We start from the raw sequence: 21,264 nt of genomic DNA on the forward strand, positions 1-21,264 counted from the left end.
ATAAAATAGTAAAATGTTGTTGTTCATTTGTTATAAACCTAAAATTTGAGGGAGACGATGGAAGTCAAAGGAAAAATAAATTGACTTTTCTTTAAAACGAAGTCCTTGTATACAAGATGTCCCAAAAGCTTTAATGACTTAAAATTATATTAACATTTTTGGGACCCCCTGTATAAAGATCAAAAGATTAATCAGGTCCTAAAGAAAAATTACATAAGTAACTTCCCCTTATTCCCTCATTGTGAAGAGTAACTGTATAAAATTCACATTACAAACTCCTATGGCAGGGGATATTTTTATTTTAATAGACAGTCAAAACATTAAAAGGTGGTAAAAGATGAACAGAAAGAATATTTCTTCTTCATTAAATTATTGTCATCAAATTACTGCTAACACACTAAAACAAATTTTTCTTTAACTACTCACAATGATCTCAATTATTTTCTGTTGTCTTCTAGAACAAAGGTAAATGTTTTATTTACCTGTTAAAGATCCCAGTTAGATGTAAATGAAGCTGTAGCAAAGTAAAACTTTATCAAACGCTTTTAATAAATGATTGTGTTATTGAGGTACCTTAGTTTTCACCTGCAAATTTTAGTTTGTTCCACTACACAATTCATTTTTAAAATCTGAGACATAGACTGAAAGTTCTAGCTAGTTCACAATTACAATTGATTTAATCAAATATTCTTGTTTCAAAATTATTGACTGATTTTCATATATGTGAACATCAAATAAATTGAAGAAACAATGATGGTCTGAAAATGTAGTACATTATTACTCTTTAATAACACATCAATTGATATACATACATCATTTTTAAGTCAATGTCAGTCACTGTTGTCTTTTAGCAATGAGTATGAGCCTTAATGAGATTTTTCCAAAAATGCTTTGCAGCACCTCACACATTGCTCATATACAGTCTCAAAGTCAGAATCATTTCCATAATACGGATCTTCAATAATAAGTTGTTTCTGTGGATCGTAGCTTCCAAGAAGTTCAATTTTAGCTTTGCAGTTTTTAACCTGATTAACTTTTCTATTCAAATCTCTCAAATTGCTTTCATCCATACATAGTATATAATCAAAGGTCAGGAAATCTTCTTTGGTAAGCTGCCTGGCAATAGGATTCATGGTAATGCCATGTTTCTTCTTGCAAGTCTGCCCTCAAAAATCAAGGGGGTTTCCCATTTCATACGTAGATGTTGCTGCACTGTCTATCCTCCACTTATCTGAAATATTTTGCTCAGCTACAAGTTTCCTAAAAACTGCTTCTGCTATAGGTGAATGACAAATATTACCTAGACAAAGGAACAGCACATACTCTGTGGCCATTTTTGATTTCCTACTGCTTCAATTAATTTTAATGTTTCCCTTTATTGAATGTAATTTTTATCACATAATGATCTGAACAGAATGGATTTAATATTTCTGCTTTTCTGAATTTGGTTGTGAGGTTTTTATGCCTTAATACATGGTCAGTTTTTGTGTAGGTGCCATGAAAAGCTGAGAAAAAGGTATGCTCCATTCTGTTCCCATTCAGTTTCCTCCAGAGGTCTATCACATCTGACTTTTCTAAAATTCTATTCATCACATTACTTTATGATTAGATTTATCTATTTCTGAGTGGGGAAAGGTAAAGTCCTCTATTTCATTAAGTATATATATTTTTTTCCCCTGAAGGATTATATTCAATTTTGCTGGGTAGGTTATTCTTGGTTGTAATCCTAGCTCCTTTACCTTCCACAATCACATTCCATGACCTCCACTTCATTAACATGAAGCTGAAAAATCTTAGGTAATCTTGATGATGGCTCTATGATATTTGAATTGTTTCCTTTTGGCTTTTTGCAATATTTTCTCCTTGACCTGGGAGCTTTGGCATTTGTTTATAATATTCCTGCAAGTTTTTATTTTGGCATTTCTTTCAGGACATAATTAATGGATTCTTTCCATTTTGATTTACTCTCTAATTCCAGGATATTGGGGCAGTTTTCCTTGCTAATTGACTGAAATATGATGTCTAGGTTCTTCTTTTAATCATGGTTTTCAGGCAGTTCAATAATTCTTAAACTATCTTTCCTTAATCTATTTTCAAGGTCAGTTGTTTTTCTAATGAAATATATCACATTTTCTTTTATTTTTTCATTCTTTTGACTTTGATTTATTATTTCTTGATGTTTTGTGGAGACATTAGTTTGCACTTGCCTAATGGTAATTTTAAGGAATTATTTTCTTCATTTAGCTTTTGCACCTCTTTTTCCATTTGGCCAATTCTACTTTTTAAGGACTTCTTTTCTTCAGTGAATTTTTGTATCTTGTTTTTAACTTGAACAATTCTGCTTTTTAAATATTGTTTTCTTCAGTGGATTTTTGTGCCCCCTTTACCATTTGCAATTCTTTTTTTAAAGGTATTTTCTTCTTTATTTTTGTGCATCTCTTTTACCAAGCTATTGACACTCTTTTTACAATTTTCTTGTATCACTTTCATTTCTTTTTTCCCTCATTTTCCCTCCACCTCTCTTAAAAGAGGTATTTGATTTTGAAAATCCTTTTTGATCTCTCCCAGGAATTATTATTGAGTTCATGTCTAACTCATTTTTTTTTCTTTGAGGCTTTGCTTGTAGCTGTTTTGACATTGTTTGTGTCTTGATTTTCCCTGTCACCCATAGTAACTTTTGATGGTTAGGTTGTTTTTTTGTTATTTGCTCATTTTTCTTTGTTTCTATTTCTTGATTTTATGTTAAAGTTGGGCTCTGCTCCCAGGATGAAAAGGGCTCCCACAAGCTTGTTTCCAAAGCTAGTTCTGGGGATCTGTGAGTTTTTGGTGTTTTAAGGGTAGTATGAGTTGAGGAGAATTATCATCCCCACCTGCTTGGTGTGTGCTCTGGTCTTTACCCAGGAAGGGATCTTGTTCCTCTGAAACTGCAAGTTGTAGGGCTCCTCTGATCTTGGAACTGTGGCCAAGTTCCCTACTCTCTTGTAAGCTGCCAGTAGCACTCCTCTCCACCCTGGAACTGTGACTAGAGCCCTTCACCCTTGCAGTCACAAGTGCTAGTGCTCCTCTTTGCCCTGAGATTATGCATAGCAATACAACATGATCCTGAACCTAGTGCCAGTAAATGGTAGCCTGTAATCTCTTTCTGACCAGTTGTCCAGCCCTCAACTTCTGTGGGCTGGAGCCCCTGAAGCTGCTGCTGCAGGTGCCTCCATGCCCTGCTGCTGGCATTACCATAGTGGGCCTACATCACTGCCTGCCCAAACCCCATCCTGGTGTGACTAACCTTTATTGAGGGACCTAAGTTTTCTTGGGCTAGAAAATTGCTTCATGCCAACATTTTATTTCCTCTGTCACTATAGAAAATGATTTGAAGCACTTTTAAAAGTTGTTTGGGGGGAATTTGGGAGAGTTTTCATGAGTTCCTGCCTCAACTCTCACATCTTAGCTCCACCTGTTGTTGGTTTTGAATACTTTTTATTTCTCTAATATTTTCAAGGCCATGATGACAATTAAGTGATCTCTTTCCTTAATTATCCCCCCCAAAGCAAGAACTGTGAAGAAATAAAATATTATGATTTTCATTTACATGTAATAGTAACCAGTATCCCACCCAACTGAAACAACAACAATAACAAAAACCTTCCATGATTCCTATGGTTCTACCCTATGAGTCTTCTTTCTGGCCCAGAGTGCTCTGACATCTTTCACTGTGATCTGTTCAAATTCCTCTTCTGCTCACCTGCAAACGTTGTAAATTTATGCTAAGGATCTTACTTTATTTCACCATTGGTGTTTGCAAGGGAATGAAATGAGCCAGAATTAATGGACTACAGCTGTCTTTAATATATTCAAGAACTTCACCTTGAAATGTCTCTGAAGAACTTTCTCCTGATGAAATAACATGTATTTCTTCATAGCATTCCAAAGAAATGCATTAATATCTTCCATATTTCACAGTGGCACAAAGTAAATCTTCCTATCATGTGACTTAAAAAAATCACAGAGGCAGAGACAGAATTTTTTATTCTTAAACACCAGTGATTCTTCATGACACCATGTCATGACATCATGGCTATTATTTCTAACCTGGATGAAAATTATAGAAAGAATTCCATATTCATTTAGAAATGTCTATGTGAAGAGAGGGAAAAAGACATAATATGAATAAATGAATATTAATCCTTTGTATTATCATTTCAAATGATATGTGCCAGTGAATTGAGGATGGTGAACCAGAAACCCAACTTCTTTCTGGAATGCTTTCAATGATCACTAAAATTAAATGATTCCCTGAAATGCATAAATGGCCCATCTTGTAGGCTACCTAGAGAAACCTGAATTATTTGGTATGATTTGGTGCACACAACCTTGGTAAATAAATTACAGCTAGTTGATTCAGAAGGCCCAGTTTTATTTCCATAAAGATGATAAGTACAACCTTTAGTTAAGCTGCAAAGTAAAAGCATCTCCAGTCAAACATTTGACTCCAGTTGTATTCCCTGTTAGCAACTACTGAAATAGCCAACAGAATTAAAAACCACCTACAAAGAATGCTAGCAACTTGGTTTCTATAGATCATTGTGTATGGGAGCCTTGCATACATGAATGACAAAGTAAGAAGATCAGTCTTCAGCTTTAAAAGGAAGGTCAGCTTTTACCAAATGTAATTGAACATAGTTATAGAAAGTAATGCGTCTCTGAATTTTAAGTGAAAAGCTTCTGAAAATGGTGTCTCATTATTTTGCAAACGAGAGGAAGTTCATCACCAGCTTTTGTGAGGTTTTCTTTTCTAACACTAACCTGACAAGTCATATTAGTCAAAATAATGTTCCAATCACTGTCATGCAAAAGAAGTACATTTCACTTGCAATGCAATTTAGAGCTGTTTAAAGATATATATTCCCTCTCACAATCAGGAAGTTCCACAGCCTGTAACATATCATCATTCTTTTTTTTTAAAGAAATGACATACAGAATTATGCATTCTTTGCTATAGAACCTATGTTTAGAATAGAATTGGTCATTTCAGCAACATTTAATTTAAAAATAAGGAATAATAACATTGACTTTAAGTGCTTAAAGTTTATTGAGCATTTTCTTTGAAATAATTCAGCATAACAGATAGCACCAATATCATTGTCCCAATTTTACAGATGAGGAAATTGATTATATAAAAGATTAAGTGACTTGCCCATGTTCACATAGTAACTGTGTGAGGCAGACTCAGGACCCCTTTAGTTTCTGAAACCGAAAAACAATTAGGAACACCATAGCCCTTGTCTTTTAGAGGAAAAAAGAAAAAAGGGAGAAAAGAAGGAGGAGAAGATGAAGAAGATGATGATGATAGACTATAGATAAAATTTCTGCTGTATGTAAGGCAGTGTTAAGAACTTCCCTCTCCGAGCTGTTGCTTTTTTCAGTGACCTCCGTCCACCTATTTTTGGTGTATACTGGTCTTGTCAATAGCAAACTAGAAGCCAGAAACATTAAAGGCATGAAAGACTATGCCCTCAGTTGGAAGTTCCTGGGGGTCCCAATCAATAATTGTCATCCTGGATCATGTGATGGATGAGATGAACCTCCAAAATGTTTTCCCAATAAACAGGTTTCAGATATACATACATGTATACACACACACACACACACACACACACACACATATATATGCTTACAAAATCTATATATAGATATATTTCTGAGGCAGGATTAGAATCCAGCTCTCCTAATTCCAAGTCCAATGCTAAGTCTGCCAGTGATTTAGAGAATAGATCAGAGATAGGAGAAAATGGATCATTTCACAGGCAATCTCAGTGGATCAGATAGAATTCAGGGAGGTTTCATACTATGATTGTAAGGGCAATGTAAATTAGGAGATAGATACAAAAAAATGTTTAGGTCAAACTGACAAGATTTTGTTAATGATTTAAAGTGGGGGTTGAGGAAGAAGTGAAAATATAATAATAATATTTCACAATGCATTTTATAATTTCCAAAATGCTTTCTTCATAACAATTCCATGAGGCAGGTGGTACAAGTATTACTTCATTATTACTTCCATTTTTTTGGATTAAGAAACCAGGTCTAGGGAAATTAAAAAAAACTAGGTGTGGATCATATAGTCAGTAAGAGAGAGAGTTAAAATGCCAATCCATATCTGTTGCCAGGTAACCTAGCACATTGTTCTTTATGCTACATGGCCAGCTTCATATCTCACTTCCACTCACTTTGCAACATGAGTGACTATGAGAATGATAATTCTATTAGAGATAGGTAATCTAAAATGAAAAGCCAATTTGTGGCTAAAGACGATACATTAACCCTTGGGTATATGAGTTTAATTCGTAAGCAGACTCTTCAGATAACAGCCAAATGAAACTCCAGGTTTGGGGTTCAAGGAAACAGATACAATCTGGAGATATAAATTTGAGAATTACCAGAAAAGACAATAGCATTGATGTCATGGGAATAGATTGTCATTAAGAATTAGAAAATCTGCATTGGGGAATCACAAAAGCTCTAATTTTTAAATTAATGGAATTGAAAGAAGAGTATCTAGTGGAGAACTTCATAGATCTTGTGCAAAGCTAATTCCTTGTGCTAATATTTTTTTCCCTTCTACATACTACTCTTGTAGTTCATATAAACTGATCAATCAATAATCAATCAATAAGCATTTATTAAGTGCCTACTATGTGCCAGGCACTGTGATAAGCACTGATACTTGATATCAGGCAACAAGTTGAGGTGGGCATGAGGTGAAACTACCTTCCCCATAGACTTAGTTAACTAAGGTAAAGAAAATAACATAATTACACTTTTAAAAACTTAAAAAATATCTTTTAAAATAGCTTAAGTGTATCATTTTCTAATCACTACAGTAAGAGTTAAATAAATAGAAACACCTAGTTACAATAAGATGCTTCCTTCATTACATTTTGTGGTGAACAACTTCTGTTTGTGTTTTTCCTCAAAACTTAAGTAAAAATATTTTACCTCAAATCTTTCTTGGCTTACCTGGGTTTTGCCTCTTAACTGTACTGCCCCAACCATGAGTCAAATCTATAGGCTTCCTTTTACAACAAGTTACAACATAATCTTTCTGTTTCCTCAGACTCTTTAATGGTTTTGATTTGAAAAATCTTGATTTCCCTGGGTATGCCTTAGAGTTAAAGGTCCTAAAGTTTTCTTCATTAAGGGCTGTCATATTTAGGACAGCTTTCTGCTAATCCCAGGAAAATCTTTATATTACCATCCATGTTCTACAATTATTTCACTGGATCCTCAAGGTGGTGGGGTGAACTGAAATAGATCTAACTCTCATACAATTGATTACTCTAGCAAGAATGAAAAAAGAGAATGGGACTAAGCAATGATCAAGAAATCCGAGAAGAAACTAGAGTAAGTCAATGTCTTTCACTAATGTCCAGATTGTGAGACAGACAGTAAAGAGTCTATGGGCACTAGGGCCAGAAAAGCTAAAAAATCTCAAATCTGAAGTGGAAGACAAGGAAGCCTTCCAGCCTATGAATCTTGGAGCCAGCCAGGGAAACCTGTAGCTAAGTACTTCAGGGTGAGGAAATGTTTGACTCTTGGCACATTATTCAACCTATGTCTGCCTCTGTTTCCTCAACTATGAATTAGAATCAAATGACATGATATTTGTAAAGCGTTTAACACAATGTCTGGCACCTAGTATGCATGTAATGAAGCCTTGTTTCATCATTTCTTTTCAATGCAAATAAGCTGTTCAAGGTTTATATCTCATTGTCCCAGTTTTCTGCCATTTACTTATATCCTGTAATTTCAAAAACTAGTTGGGGAGGAGGAAAGTAATTGATCTGGTAGCCCATGATTAACTTTCTGTGCTCATTGTGGAGACATAACACCCACAGATACACATCTACACCTCTCTTTTCTCCTAAAAGATTATGTGGAGGGTAATTCCTTTCTACATATATGTGTGTTCCAAAGAAACTCTTCAAGGACTTCTTTATGTTCAGTATGCAAATGAACTCTTATTATCTGTCATATCCTTACTTGACTCTGCCTCTCAACCAAGGATTATTCTTTTCTGGTTTTCCTTTTACCCACCCAATTCTTATCAATTAATCACCAAAAGTTTATTAGATTAAGCTGGGGTTTTTACTCTTCTTTGTATTCCCAGAGCTTATCACAGCTCTCCTTGCATAGTAGACACTTAAAAAATGCTAGTGGATTGACTTCTATGTGGTAGGTTCCTCCTACCCCAGGCCCCAGGTTCCTTCCTGTCCTTCTTTCTCCCCTTTCAGACTGGCTTTTCTGTGTGGCCTCACCCAGCCCCCTCTAGATTGTAAAATCTTTGAGGCAGGGGTGATCTTTTGTCTCTGTTTGTATCCCCAGCATTTAGCACTGTGCCTGACACATAGGAAGTGCTTAACAAATACTTTTTGAATGACTTAATTGTTAGATAGTTTAAATCTGATGAAGCCAGAGCCCAGAAGAGTATCAGCTGCATAGAAGGAACAGAAAATATTTGGATATAATTCCAACCAAGGTTCCTGTCAGGGAGCTTCTAAAATGTATATTCCTGTTGTCTATGGCCTCTTTTTGTATGCCTGTATCATAGTTGATTTTTTTATGTGTAAGTTACATTGTATTAACAAACAAAAATAGCAGTATGTTTTTAAGTAAATTAAAATGTCTTCTTAAAGGTGGTAGCTATAGTAACTTTCTTTCCATTGTTGTAGCAATGAGAGAGCAGCCAGTTGTTTTTAGTTACCAGATAACAGTATATTTTTATAATCACCAGTCTTTGTTTTAGGGCCTATTGTAATAATAAAATAAATTAAGCCCGACCTAGGAAGATATGGAAAGTGAGGCATTTGTCATATTTCTTTTGTCCTTTGCATATCAAATGTTCCCTGGCTGGATCATTTTGCATCTGGTGGACAGTCACCTTTTAACTTAAGAGGATTCTCTGCACTTCTCCTCCCCACAAGGTCTGAAGTTAACTCTGCCATTTGGCTCCTAGTAAGTGTCAGAAATGACAAGCTCTCCCACATCATATCTTGAAGAAAATTACATTGTCTGGTAAAGGTACAACTAGAATATAAAACACTGTATAAAGACTTGCTACAGCTCTGTGATCGTGCCCTACTAAGACTCTGGACAATGAAGATGATGTATAATAAAAGTGCAATGAAGAAATGGTTGAGTTAGAGAGATTTTGTTCAAATAATGTATAACCTATGAGTCACTTTTTTCCCTGTGAGACTCTTTAGAGCATTCAGAGAGAGGACCACTGATCTTTTTATATAGACAATTCTCTATCACTGTCTAGCTCCCTCCTCTCCACTGTTTTAATGTACTTCCTTTTTCTGCTTTTTTTTATTTTCTAGATTTGGGGAAAAACGCAAATTTTGAAAACCTATCTTTGCTCTTTCTTTGTCATCCTAAGCTCATTTTCTATTTTAATAATTACTTAGAAAATTTATTTGGGCCTGCGAAACAGAAATATTTTCATTTTCTATTCAAAGTAGGTCTGGCATTAATGAAAAACACCACTGAAATATGAAAAACCTGGAACTTCTCTCCTCTCTCATCTCCCCATCCCTCTTTTTCCTCTTTTTAAATCTGAGAAATATAACTGCAGATAAAAAGTTCAAAGAAAGAATATGTGCACATATGAATGACTATGTGGACTAAAAAATTTTGGCTTTTTATCACATCCAGCCCTCTGTTGTAAGGAAGCAATATGCTTAAATTATTCCTAATTGATAGCATCCTCTGTCTTCTGGGACAGAAATTATAAATTCTTCTAGGTCCTGTTTAATTAGGAGACAGAGGAAAATTTTGCTCACTTAGGTATGAGTCTACATGACACAGGAAAATTCATTTTCTTACTCTCTTAAATCTTTCATATTTCCATATTTCACATGGGCACTTTGGAACCTCACTGGGAAAAGGGAAAACCATATCTATAAGTTTTGTACACTGTCTTTCTCACTTACTTCTACATGCACAGATATACTTATGAAATATTTGTTGATCTTTGGGGATCTTGTTCCCTTGTGATGGTGTGAGAAATATCCAAAGTCTTCATTCCCTCTAAAAGGTCAGAGCATGTGATGGAGAACTGCTCCTCAGCATCTAAGGTTGTATCCCCGTGGACGTATAAAGGGACAAGTGGAAAGGGTTCATACAATTGTTTGCAGTCAGCACTCTAAGCAGTTCACAGAGATAGCAATCCACTGTGTTCATTAAATCTCCAGAGAAAATGAACAAACAGATATCCCTTTGACAATATCAACCAATATCTCCTTACTATTATACTCAGGAAGTTTTCCCTAATGTCTTGTCATTTCACTTCATCACATAGTATTCTGTGGAAATTAGTAATAGTGGCTCAACACTACCTAATATTTTTGTCTTATGAGTGGCATTACCTCTTACAGTAGTAAAGGATTAGAAACAAAGTAACTGCCCATCAATTTTGGAATGGCTCAACAAACTGTTGTACATTAATGCAATATTACTTTACTGTAAGAAACACTAAATATGAAGAACAACGTGAAGTACAGAAAGGCATATGACTAGATGCAAAGTAAAGGAAATAGAACCTGGAAAATAATATACATAATAATTATAGTTGTATCAACAGAAAAAAATTTAAAAATAGAAAATGAATACTGTACAATTATAATGACTGTGGTTGACATGAAGAATAGATGAGAAAATACTGCTCCTTTCCTTCTTTGCAGAGATGGGACATTTTAGTGGAGAAAATGCAATTACTATCATTCATTTAACGTGGTACTTAGTTTATTGAACTACTTTTCTTTTTCATTGCTCTGTTTTCTTTCCTACAGTGTATTGATCTATAGGTAGGGGAGGAAGAGAATATGTATTTGAAAATGAAGACAACATAAACACAAATCTATCATTTTTTAAAAGATGTCATTTTCTCCTTTCTCTGATCTGTTGCCTGTATACAATAACCCTCTCCCCAAAACAGGCAGAAAGAATACTGTGTAGATGGAGTACTCTACTGGAAGTTAGAAGCCCTAGGTTTGAACACTGACTCTGTTACTATATGTAAAGACTAGGAAAAGTCATCAGATTGAGTTTTTCAGATAACTGAAGGTCACCACTAAATGTGATGGCTTACACTTGTCATTCCTCCTACTGAGGAAGTTGAAGCTAGTGGATTGCTTGAGCTCAGGAGTGCAGATCTTCAGTTCACAAAGCTGATTCAGTGACTGTACTAAATCTGGCCCCAGTACAGTGAACCCCAGGGAGTGGAGAGGGGGGTCAGAGGCTTCCTAAGAAGGGTCAAATTTGCTGAAATCAGAAACAGAGCATGTCAAAGCTCTGATGCTGATCAGCAATGAAATCAGGCTTGAATATAGCTCCTGCACTTCCAGTCTGGATGAGATAAGGAGATGCAGTCTCAAAAAACAAACACATTTAAAAAGAAACAAACAAAGTACACTTATAAATTTTACTCCTTAAGCATCAAAGCTTTTATTTAGGATGAAAACATTTCAAAAATCAATTACACACTTCCCTGACCTATTAAATTGAACATTCTGAATAATAATATAACCTCTCCTTTTTTAATGATTCAAGGGCATAGCTATAGTGAAAATCAAGCAAGGAAGAAATAAGCCTTTATTAAGCATCTTCTATGTGATGGATACTATGCCAGGCACTAAAGGTACAAGGATAAAAATAAAACAGGTCCTGTCCTCAAAGGAAAAATAAAATATGTGCACATATAACAATACACAAAAGAGATATAAAGTTAATACAAGGTCTTTTGAAGATGGAGGAGGCCCAAGAAACCAAGGAGAGAAGAGGCTGGAGATCAAGAAAGGTCTGTCATATAGAAGAGGAAGAGAAGAGGTATTAGACTGACTACCAAACTGAAGGTCTACAAAGCCATTGTGCTGACCTCATTGTTGCATGCCTGTGAAACATGAACAGTCTACCAGTGCCATACCAGGAAATGAAATCACTTCCATTTGAACTGTCTTAGGAAGATTCTGAGGATCACCTGGCAGGATAAAGTAGCAGACACTGAAGTCTTTGCTCTAGCTGAACTGTCAAGTATTCAAACTATGCTTCAGAGAGCGCAACTCTGATAGGCTGGCCAAGTTGTTCAAATGCAAAATGTATGCTTGCCAAAGAGACTATTTTATGGAGAACTCATATGGAGCAGGCGATCACATGGTGGTCAGAAGAAGTGATACAAGGACACTCTCAAGGTCTCTCTCAAGAACTTTGAATTTGATTGTGTGACATGGGAGACACTGGCACAGGACCTCTCAGCATGGTGCACCCACATCAGAAAAGATGCTGTGCTCTATGAGCAAAGCAGAATTGAAACAGAATAAAGGAAATGTAGGATGTGCAAATTTGGAGCATCCACCCTAAATGTTCATATGGACTATCTGTGCCCAATCTGTGGTAGAGCATTCTGAGTTTGTATTGGTCTGATCAACTACAGCCATTCACATTGAAACTTCACTTTATTATGGTGATGTCATTTTGGTCCTCTTCAAAAATGAAGGACAACAACCTCTTAGAAAATGTTGTTGTGGTTTGTTGTTCAGTCACTTCAATTGTATTGACTCTTTATGACCCCATTTGGAGTTTTCTTGGCAAAGATACTGCAGAGGCTTGCCATTTTCTTCACCAGCTCATTTTACGAGTGATGAAACTGAGGTAAACAGGGCTAAGCGAATTGCCCAGGGTCAAACAGCTACTAAGTGACTGAAGATGGGTTTGAATTCATGTCTTCCTGACTCTAGGTCCTATGCTGTATCCACTGCCCCACCTAACTGCCCTGTGGAGGTATATTGGACTTCCATTCAGGAAACCTGAGATTGACACTGTTTTGATCTTGTCACATATCCATGACTGTGAGCAAATCTCATCCTCTCTGAGGCTATGTTTCTTCATCTGTAAAAGGAAAGAATATGGAATGCATGCTCCTTGGGTAGCAGGAGGGCAGGAATAACTTCATTTTTTGTCTTTGCATCCCCAGCATCTAGTCAAGTGCCAGGCACATAGAACCTGAGTAATAAATGCTTGTTTCATGAATTCATGAGGGTAATGATAATTACATGCCCTGGCTCTACAGGGTTATTACAGGAAAAGTACATTCTCTAAAACTTTAAAGAGCAGCATGTCCCAAAAGTCTCAGTGCAGGTTTAAATTACTAAAGCTTATAGCCTGCACTAAGACTTTTGAGATTTCCTTATACTATAAAAATTTAAGCTATTACAGGAGATATGAGATTTGAGGGGAAGGAGAAGTAGTGATAGGGTACTCTACCTTAGATCCTAATTCTGACACATACTGACTGTGTAAGCCTGAGCAAGTCACTTAACCCCTTAGTTCTCTAAGCAGTCTCTGAGAGTTTCAGTTTCAGAGAAAGTCTCTATCCATTTTGGTAGAGGAAGTTTCCTCATGCCAGAGTTCCCCTACTGAAGAAATCACAGATCAAGTCCCTATACTGTATTCCTATGGGACAACAAAAATGAGGGGGGTGTCATAATACGTGTAGTTCTCAGTTCCTTCACAGTTCCTTCATCTACCCCTCCAGCCCTGCCTCCTTCTCCCATTTGTGGGTTTCTGCCAAAACTTCCATGTTGAGGAAATCCCTGGATGAGCCATGCTTCATTCTCTAGACTTTACCACCATGATGCCACGAGTACTTCCTATTTCCTTCTTTTCATCTCCTTTAACCTTTGATTTTCCTCATTAAGCTCTTTGAGGGCAGATACTGTGTTTTTGCTTGAATTTCTATCTCCACTGCTTAGCACAGTGCCTGAAACTTTGTAAGCTCTTGATCAGTTCTTGTTGATTTTAATGAAATTACCTCTGGGGTCCAAGCCAACTCTTAATTCAGTGATCCTGGTATTTCTTAAAAGGGCTTATTTGTTGAGATCATTTTACTCCTTATGTACTATGAGAAGTCCAAATCATGAATCTTCATCTGCCCCTAGAAAACAGAAATACTTTGGTGACACTTGCTCATGTAAGAGTATATTTTCCTGCATTCACAGGGAAGACGAAAGTACAGTCTTCAATGTTAAGTAAAGAGAAGATCCTAAAGCTTGGGGCAGATATCAGACTTTATTCAAATCCCAGACCTGCTACATATTCAGTCACAGGGATGACTCATTCAGCAGCTCATTAACAAAACCACTGCCAGAGATGACAGGGCATTCATGATTAAAAGCCTGTAAATGCCAGTCTGGTGGGTACAGTGTTATGCTCCAAAGGTCTGGACAATGCCTGGGAGACTGTGGATTTCTGTCTTTGGCACTTATCAGCTACTTCTGCTGTCACAAACAATCAGAAGTGATTCCCTAACAGCAGCAGCAGCTGCAGAGCTAACTCTTTCAGACCCTAAAAGAAAACCATCATCTCCCTTTTCAGCTCTTTCTCTGACTTGGGTTCCACAAGTGTTTCACATCCCTCCCCCCCTTTTCAACACTGAACAACTGTCTCCTTGACTCTGTGCCTTAGTCTTTCCTTTGTGGGTTCTTGTCTGATCAATATTTGGAAACTCAGGTGACAAACTGTACCCTGGGGTTTGAGGTGGCTAGGCAATGTTTCTCATATGCCAGTTTTCAGGTCTCAATTGAAATCTCTGAAGAGACTGAAATACCCTCTCTTCCAATCCCACATTTGCTTCCCCTATCTGATTATAGGCTGTTTCATCAGAGTGCAGGAGTTACATTTCTCTGGTGTGGCACTTAGCATTCAAAGTCATATATATCTTTGACAATCCAAGCCCCCATGGTGAGTATATGCTTGTCAAGCTAGTGGAAAAGGATTCTGACACAGACTCACCTACTAGCAGTCTATAATAGGCCAAAAATCATTTCTGGAATGCAGCTTGAGTCATTCTGCTTTCTCCCTGACTCCAAACAAATGTCACATTGGCTTTCTTAAAGTACAGACCTAACCATGTCATACTCCTAATCAATAAATTCCAGTTTCAAATATAATAGATGGGGAAGGCACTGTGCCTGGAGTTAAGGACCTGAGTTCAAATCTGGCCTCAAATACTTATTAGTTATGTGACCCTGGACAAGTCACATAACCTGTTTGCCTCAGTTTCCTCAATTATAAAACAGCAATAATAATGAATATTACCTGTGTCTCAGGACTGTTGTGAAGATCTAATGGAAAAGTCTACTTTGTTTCTTAGAACCCAAGTCATCACTGAGACTCTGGGTGACAGTGAGATTTTGTATCCATACTATCAATAAACTCAGATCAGTTGAGTATGACCCCTCTTTATACCTTGAAAAACTAAAATTAAACTTAGGGAAAAGCTGGCCTAAATCCTTCCTACTTCATCTCTATTGAGCATATTAGGAGCAATATAAATGCTTTTGGGCAGCTAGGTGGTGCAGTGAAGAGAGTACCCAGCCTGGAATCAGGAAGATCTGTGTTCAAATCCAGTCTGAGGTGTTTACTAGCTGTGCGATCCTAGGTAAGTCAATTAAATCTGTTTGACTTAGTTTCCTCATCGGTAAAATGAGCTGGAGAAGGAAAAGGCAAACCACTCCACTATCTTTGCTAAGAAAACCCCAAATGGAGTTACAAAGAGTCAGACACAATGGAAAATGACTAAATAACAAAAATATAAATGCGTATTTGTTTCTTCTTGTTACTAGTGTGTATGATATATAATCAATACAACTTCAGGATCAGATACAAAATCCTTTGGTTTTAAAACCTGCCCCTCACCCCCACCTTCTTAATCCTTATTCCCCTGTGTGTGCTCTGAGATTCAGTGACACTATCTTTCTTTTTTGTTTTCTGGCAAAACATAGTCCAGTTCCAGGAATTCTCATCATCTCTCCCTCCTCCTCTCTACCTCCTGGCTCTCTTGACTTTCTTCTATTCTCAACTGAAATCCTTTTTTCCTCCATGAAGCATTTTCCAGTCATCCTTAATGCTATTTGCCTTCCCTCTGGGATTTTCTCCAATTTATTCTGTATATATCTTCTTTATACATAATTTTTTCCATATTGTCTTCCCCATTAGAGCTCCTTGAGAAAAGGAATGGTTGTTTGTTGGGTTTTATTTGGGGGAGGGGGAGCTTTCTTTGTATCCCCAGCTCTTAACATATTTCCTGGTGCACAGTAGGCACTTAGTATGTGCTTCTTGAATTGACTCCCATTTATCTCTTTAAAATGTTGCTAGTGAGAAGTAGAATTAATAGACAACCAGATTCTGAGTGTACTTATTGTTCATTACAACATCATCCTAGAAGGGATTTTGCTGGGTCAACTGGTATTCTCAAATTCACACTAGGTATCTGTTTTAAATTTATAGCTCTCATTTATTTGTACCACTACCATCAAAATCATTGTTTCTCCTCACAAAGACTTGTATATCTGATTACATATTCATCTGAATAAAGGAGAACTGAAAGCAGCCAAGTGAGCCTTGGAACTGGGGTTGGAGATTCCCTGATTTAATCCAGATTCTAATTTCCAGACAGCATCATGCAAAACCCTTCTTTTCCTCTCCTCAAATAGACAAGTACCTATCTTGTTCTGCAAAAGTTTCATAGGAGCAGATTTCATGAGCTTTTAGATGGACAAGCTATTATCATTATTAGAAACATATTTTTTCCTTATAGTTACTATAGTCTGGTTGTACTGCATTCTTTTTCTCTGGAGGGAATAACTGAATTATTCATTAAGCACAGCCCCTGACACCAAAGGAATTCTTCAAGCCCCTATATTCATCCTTTCTTGATTGAACTATCTGAAGATACCTAGGGTTTCCTTCCCTGGATTTGAACCCTTGTAAAAACCATACAGATTGTAATCTTGAACTGGCCACTAAGAATTATAGTACCACATATCAAAAGATCATAGAGTGAGAACTGGAAGGGACTTGAGGGGCCATCTAGTCAAATTTCTTATTTTACAGATGAGGGAATGGAGGCATAGACAGGTTTTGTGACTCCTCTAACATTAATACAGTTAGCAGGAGACCGAGCTAAGATAAACACCTGAGTCTTTTGAAGTCAAATTTGGTGCTCTTTCTCCTGAACCAAAAGTTCCAGTTTGGGCTGGTTGTTTGGGACTCTTACGCAGTGAGATTTTGTATCCACACTGAAATAAACTCAGATCAATTGAATATGATCCCTATTGAATATGAAAAACTAAAACTTAACTTGGGGAAAAGCTAGACTAAATATCTCCTACTTCAGCCCTAGTATATTTGCATTTTTTATTCAATCATTTTCAAAGATTAACATTGATGAGTTATTATTTTATGCTAATTTAATCCCTCAAAAGATTTAGAATAAATATGAAATCTGTTCTCACCCTTCTATGATAACTGGTCCCTGTTCTTTAACCTCTTCACATAGGTTCTCATTTTTAGTTCTATACCTAGGAATTCTGGCATCCAGAGCAAATTTAGTTAAGTGGAGATTGGGGAGAGGGGGTACAAAAGATAGTTTGCTCTGAGCAGGTGCAGTCACACCAAGAAAATTACTGTCCCATCCCACAAAAGAGTCTATCTCCAGCCCCTCTACCATGGCCAATAATCTTCACCCACAGAAGGATCAAAAGGTAAAAGGAAGAAACAGGCAGGAGACATGGTAGTGGAGGAAGATTGCCTCTAGTGGGGTACAGCACCCCTTAGGGGCTACATAGAGCCAGAAAGGGTCAACAAAGGAAGAAAGTATGCCTATCCTCCCTCTCCCAGATATTGACTCCTTGGGAAAATCTATAGTCACTCTGCTCCAATTATGGTTCAGCTAAATTTCTAAAACTTTCTAAATTAATAAACAAATGGTTCTGACATGAAAGCAAAGATTTTATTTTTAAAAAGGAGCCCAGAAGTATTTCATCAACTATCTTAAAAAAAGAGCGAGACATATATAAAATATGGATGCAAAGGCAGGAAATAATAGGATGAATGCAAAGATACAACATGATCCTGAAAGAATAGTTTTAGGAGGCTAAAATTCAGAATGAGATGAAGCTGGTGGAGAATAACAAAACTAGGAGGGTGTAGTTCTGTTGAGGCTAAAGGGAGATCAAGAAAGAGATAAGACCTCAGTTCTGGGGAAAAGGACTGATCATAACAGATAACAAAAAGAGAGCTAAATGACTTATCCCTTATCTTACTTCTTTTACCACCAAGAAGAGTGATCTTTACATTGAAAAGGATACAACAAAAATGATTACTCTTGACTTGAAACCCAAAATAATTGAAGTAACCTTAACAAAGTCTCTACCTGCTTCCAGTGAATGTAAGTTACAAGTTTTAGATGAAATATCTCCTACAGTTCAAAAAGAGCTTCTAAATGAAGACATAATGACCAAACTACTATCACTGATCTTTAAAGAGTCATGGAAAGTGGAAGAGGTACCAAAGAACATTTATCCCAATTTTCAAAAAAAAGGAAAATATGGAGCCTACAAAGGATTGACCATCAGGTTGATCAACTCCTACCAAAGTCTAAAATATATTGCTATTCTTCTGGTTCTTCTTCTTATTATATTTATTTATTATTAAAGAGATGGTTTATGAGCACCTAGAAAGGGTAGCAAGGTGCAATAAGAGCCAACATAGTTTAATTGAAACAGGCAAACTAGAATTTTTTTTTCTTTTTTGACAGGGCTGCTGAACTGGTTGACCAGGAGATGACAGTAGGCATGGTACAATTCAGTTTCAAAAGAGTAGTTGACAGTCTCTGCTATGATCTTTGTGGACAAGATGGAGAAACATGGACTAGATTATCATCTATCATACAGTTAACCTGGTTAAAGTACCAGACCCAAAAAATGTGACTTGGATGAGTAGGCACCATTTAATAAGGAGGTCTCTGCTCTATATTTGACACCGTGTTACCAACATTTTCATCAGTGATGTGGATAAAGGCATAGATGATATGCTTATGAAATTGATAGCTGATACAGACCTGGAAGAAATAATCAACTTACATACTCAGGATTCAAAAAGAGGCTACACTGATGGGTTAAATCAAATAAGATGAAATTTTAAAATGATAATTATAAAGCCTTTTGCTTGTTTTATTTTTAAATCTACTCTAGAAGAACTGGATGGGCAAAGTGTGGCTAGAAAATATCTCATGTGAAAAAAGATCTGGAAGATTTAGTGTGGTATGAGTATAATAAAAACCAATCATATGACATGGGAACCAAAAAAAAAACCATAAGTTGATTTTAGGCTTCATTATGAAAGGCACAGTATCTAGAATATAAGAAGTTATCATCCTACTGTGCTTTGCCCTAGGCTCACATCTAGTATATTGTATTCATTTCAGTATTATGTCACAATTTAGGAATTACCTTATGTGGATCTAGATCAGAAAAAAAGGAGCAGCCCTCCTTGTTGAGGCGGCTGGAGACTAAATCTTTTGAAAATAATTTGAAGGAACTAGAGATATTTAGAAGAGAATTCTAGGAGGGGAAAGGGATCATTTTGAAAGATGACTGAGGAAAGAAAGAAGAAAAAACAAGCTTATGTTGTTTGCCCCTACTCAGTCACTAAGTATTTATTAACTGCTTACTAAGTACCAGGCATTGTACTAATTGAAGGAGACAAAAAGAAAGGCAAAAGACAATCCTTGACCTTGAGGTAGAGGAGGAATGATGATCAGAAGTAGCAGACAGAGAGTTTGGGTCTAGGCATGTCCTAACAATTCACTATTTGATGTTGTACTAATATTTTGATGGTGAATTCAAAAATATAAATGTAATTTGCTTATCACCTATCAATATTGAATATTTTATTTATTTTAATATAAATTATACACTGTAAAGCAATAATAAAGAATGTTTTGCTTGAGGAAGGGTAGGGAGAAATCAGTATTTGGATTCTTCTTGTGTTCTGGGTGAAATCCCTGTTTTTATGCAACAGAGCAGGACAGACTGAGACATGTTCACACACACTGAACGCGGGTTCTGTAATAGGGTGAAATTACGTCAGGTATTTGCTAAACATGATCGTTATTTCTAGCTCTGTTTTCTCAAATGTTTTGCACCTTGTAGATGCTAGTGTATACTACTGGGGGACCAATAAAGGTCTTCTGCAGAAGGTAGAATTTGAGCTGACTCTTAAAGGAAGTCAGGGAAATTATGTGGTGGGGGTGGGGAAGAGGCAGAGCATTTCAAGCATGAGGAACAGTCAGTGACAAGGCATAGAAATAAGGAATAGAGTATCTTGTTAGAAGAACATAAACTAGGCCAGTGTAACTGGATTGCAGAGGTCACAGAGGGCAGTAAAATACAAAATAGCTGGAAATGAAGAGGGAACCCAATTATAAAAGGTTTTAAATGTCAGATAGAGGTCTTGATATTTGATTGATTGTGGAGAGTACAGGAAACCACTGAGTCTCTTTCAGCATGGAGTTGACATGATCAGACCTACATTTTGGGAAAATCATCATGGTAGGTGAGAAGGGGATCCTTTAGTGTGGCAAGAGACTTGAGGCAAGGAGAACATCTGGAATAATATTGAAATAGTCCAGATAATAAGTGATGAGAAGAGAGGGAAAGAGATGTATGCTAGATATGTCATGAAGCTAGTAACTTTGAGATCTGGCAATGAATTGGATATATGGGGTGAGTGAGAAGCCAAGGATTACACAAATTGTGAGCCTGGGCCACTAGAAAGTTGATGGTGCTCTCAATGATAATAAGGAAGTTGGGAAGAAGGGAGGTTCTATTTTGGACATGTTGAGCTTGATATGCTTATGTGATATCGAGTTTGAAGTGTCTAAAAGGCAGTTGGTGATTTGAGATTATAGCTCAGCAGAGATACCAGAACCAGATATATAGATCTAGGCATCATAGGAATCATATTTAAACCAATGGGAGCTGAGATAGCATAAAGGGAAAAGAGATGAGGGCCAAGACCAAGGACACACTGAGAGGTTAGGGTGGGGGTGGGGAGGGGGGCTAGGGGTGGAGCCGTAATGGATAAAGAACTAGGAAAGAGACAGAAGAGTGACCAGGTGGGTAGAAATGGAATGAAGAGAAATCAGTGTCATGAAAACCTAGGGAAAAGAGAGTATCCAGAAGAAAAAGTGATCAACAGTAACAAATGCTACAAAGAAATCAGGAAGGATGAGGACTGACAAAAAAAAAAAACCATTAGATTTGGCAATGAAGATATCATTGGTAACTTTAGAGAGGGTAATTTCAGGTGAATAATGAAACTAAAAGTCATTGAAAAAAGTTTAGAAGCAAATAAAAGAAATCGAGG

The 21,264-nt window shown here is 36.7% G+C and overlaps 1 protein-coding gene and 1 pseudogene across 2 annotated transcripts in view; both read right to left on the bottom strand.

Moving 5' to 3' along the window:
- Positions 1-21,264, bottom strand: part of THEMIS (thymocyte selection associated) — a 233,251-nt gene that overhangs the window by 95,053 nt on the left and 116,934 nt on the right. Inside the window, exon 5 of one of the 2 annotated variants that reach the window (XM_072643294.1) lies at positions 4,192-13,987. The exons of the other annotated variant lie outside the window; for it this stretch is intronic. Within the exon in view, the coding sequence (XP_072499395.1) occupies positions 13,952-13,987 (36 nt within the window). The 3' untranslated portion in view covers positions 4,192-13,951. Of the gene's footprint in view, positions 1-4,191; positions 13,988-21,264 lie in introns of those variants that run through there. 2 annotated transcript variants of the gene reach the window in all.
- LOC140526778 (low molecular weight phosphotyrosine protein phosphatase pseudogene) lies at positions 852-1,349 on the bottom strand (annotated as a pseudogene).

This window comes from Notamacropus eugenii, chromosome 2 (genome assembly GCF_028372415.1).
Source record: "Notamacropus eugenii isolate mMacEug1 chromosome 2, mMacEug1.pri_v2, whole genome shotgun sequence".
Lineage (NCBI taxonomy): Eukaryota > Metazoa > Chordata > Mammalia > Diprotodontia > Macropodidae > Notamacropus > Notamacropus eugenii.